At 33.5% G+C, this 1,653-nt stretch overlaps 1 protein-coding gene across 1 annotated transcript; it reads right to left on the reverse strand.

Annotated features, from left to right (window-relative positions):
- Nucleotides 1-1,249: 1,249 nt before the first annotated feature.
- LOC117793198 lies at nt 1,250-1,558 on the reverse strand (the record flags this gene model as incomplete). The annotated part of the gene is made up of 1 exon (XM_034633490.1): nt 1,250-1,558. A coding segment is annotated over one exon (287 nt), but the record flags the coding sequence as incomplete, so codon positions are not given.
- Nucleotides 1,559-1,653: the final 95 nt, after the last annotated feature.

Raw genomic sequence — 1,653 nt, forward strand, 5'->3', positions numbered from 1 at the left:
TATATATTTTAAGTTATATGCAATGTTTTGTATATTTATGTATATGAAAAATTACGTCTGATTGAGAAAAGAATGCTAATAATATTTGTATATAATATAGAGTTTGTGTATTATTATCTTATGCTCGATAAGAGCCAACAAATGCAATTTTTACTGCCTCTAATATTGTATTTATGAACAAATCACAGCGCAAGAATTGGATTCCAAGTATCTATAATTTTTTTTTTTTGCATTTGTTTTTCATATTTTTCTTTAGCGTTCTGCGTTCTGCTTGCGATTGACACAATATTAAATAACTTTACTAAATTTGTCAAATTTGTAGTTAAATAAAATCACAAACTAATAATAATCAAAACAAAAATAAGCTTGGAGCATTTGAAACAAAGCGTTGGGCGGTGCTTAAAAGTATGCTATATTAATTTTAAAATTTTTTTGTATCGTTTTAAACTAAAAGCATTTCATCTTACAAGCTAAACAATAATGGAATTATAAATATACACATTTAACTTAAAAAGCATTGCAGTAAAAAGCACCTGATGCATTAGGGCAAATAAATAATAATTAAAGCATAATAAAGCGCAGTTTAATTGGATTAATGATGGAATATAAATATTTTTGTTAGTTTCCATGACAAAAAGCAATGCAAAGCGTTAAAATAATAAATGCATTTTGTTCCTTTTTTGTAAATATTGGCCAAAAGATGCGTGCAGTTGGTAGGTGGGTGCTGTGAGTGTGTGCGAGTGTGGGTGTGTGTGTGACATGTTGTGCGGCTGTTGCAAATTTGGATGTTTGTAAACGAAATAAAAAATAAAGTTTACAATCAATTTGGAACTGAAGCAGAAGGTAAGCTGAAATAAAACTGAATAAAATATATTTTCAATTAAAGCAATGAAACTAGTTGAAGCTGTTCACGATTAATCATTAAATTTAAAAATATAATTTTTTTTTTTTTTATATCGAATCAACGAAGCTAAGATCAAGAAGCGATAATCAAATAGTAGACAAATCTATTAAGTAGAATATATAGCTACAATTTTCATGTGTTCTGTGTGTGTAAATTTGAATGTAGAAGCAACTGTTACTGCAACTGTAAATGTTACTGTTACTGCAACTGTTACTGTTACTGCAACTGTTACTGTTACTGCAACTGTTACTGTGACAACAACTGTTACTGTGACAACAACTGTTACTGTGACAACAACTGTTACTGTTATTGCAACTGTTACCGCAACTGTAACTGTAATTGATGTGTTCCGTTTTATGATGGATGTTTATTTGGAATGACGCACCATAACCACCGATGAATTCACCGTGCCACTTGCTTGGCTTCTTGATGGACGTTGCGAAGCGTTCACGGAGGTGCCGCCGCCTGTATTGCTAGGCATGGCAACAGCAGCGCTGTTAACGCTGCTGCCGGCACCTCCATTGCCGCTTGCACCATTCGGATAATCATAGTAACTGTAATCGCCCTCATAGACACGATAGACGTCATCATAGTAAGAATCAGCGCCAAAGCCGGGCCGATAGTCCGAGTAGCCAAAATAATCATAATCGTAGTCTAGGTGGGGACACGGAGGAATTAGCAGGTTAAAGGATTATTTAATTAAAGGTTAGTTAAGGAAAGCCTGCATTTGTGTGTGCGTGTGTGTTTTC

This window comes from Drosophila innubila, unplaced genomic scaffold, assembly GCF_004354385.1.
Source record: "Drosophila innubila isolate TH190305 unplaced genomic scaffold, UK_Dinn_1.0 132_U_U, whole genome shotgun sequence".
In the NCBI taxonomy this organism is placed as follows: Eukaryota; Metazoa; Arthropoda; class Insecta; order Diptera; family Drosophilidae; genus Drosophila; species Drosophila innubila.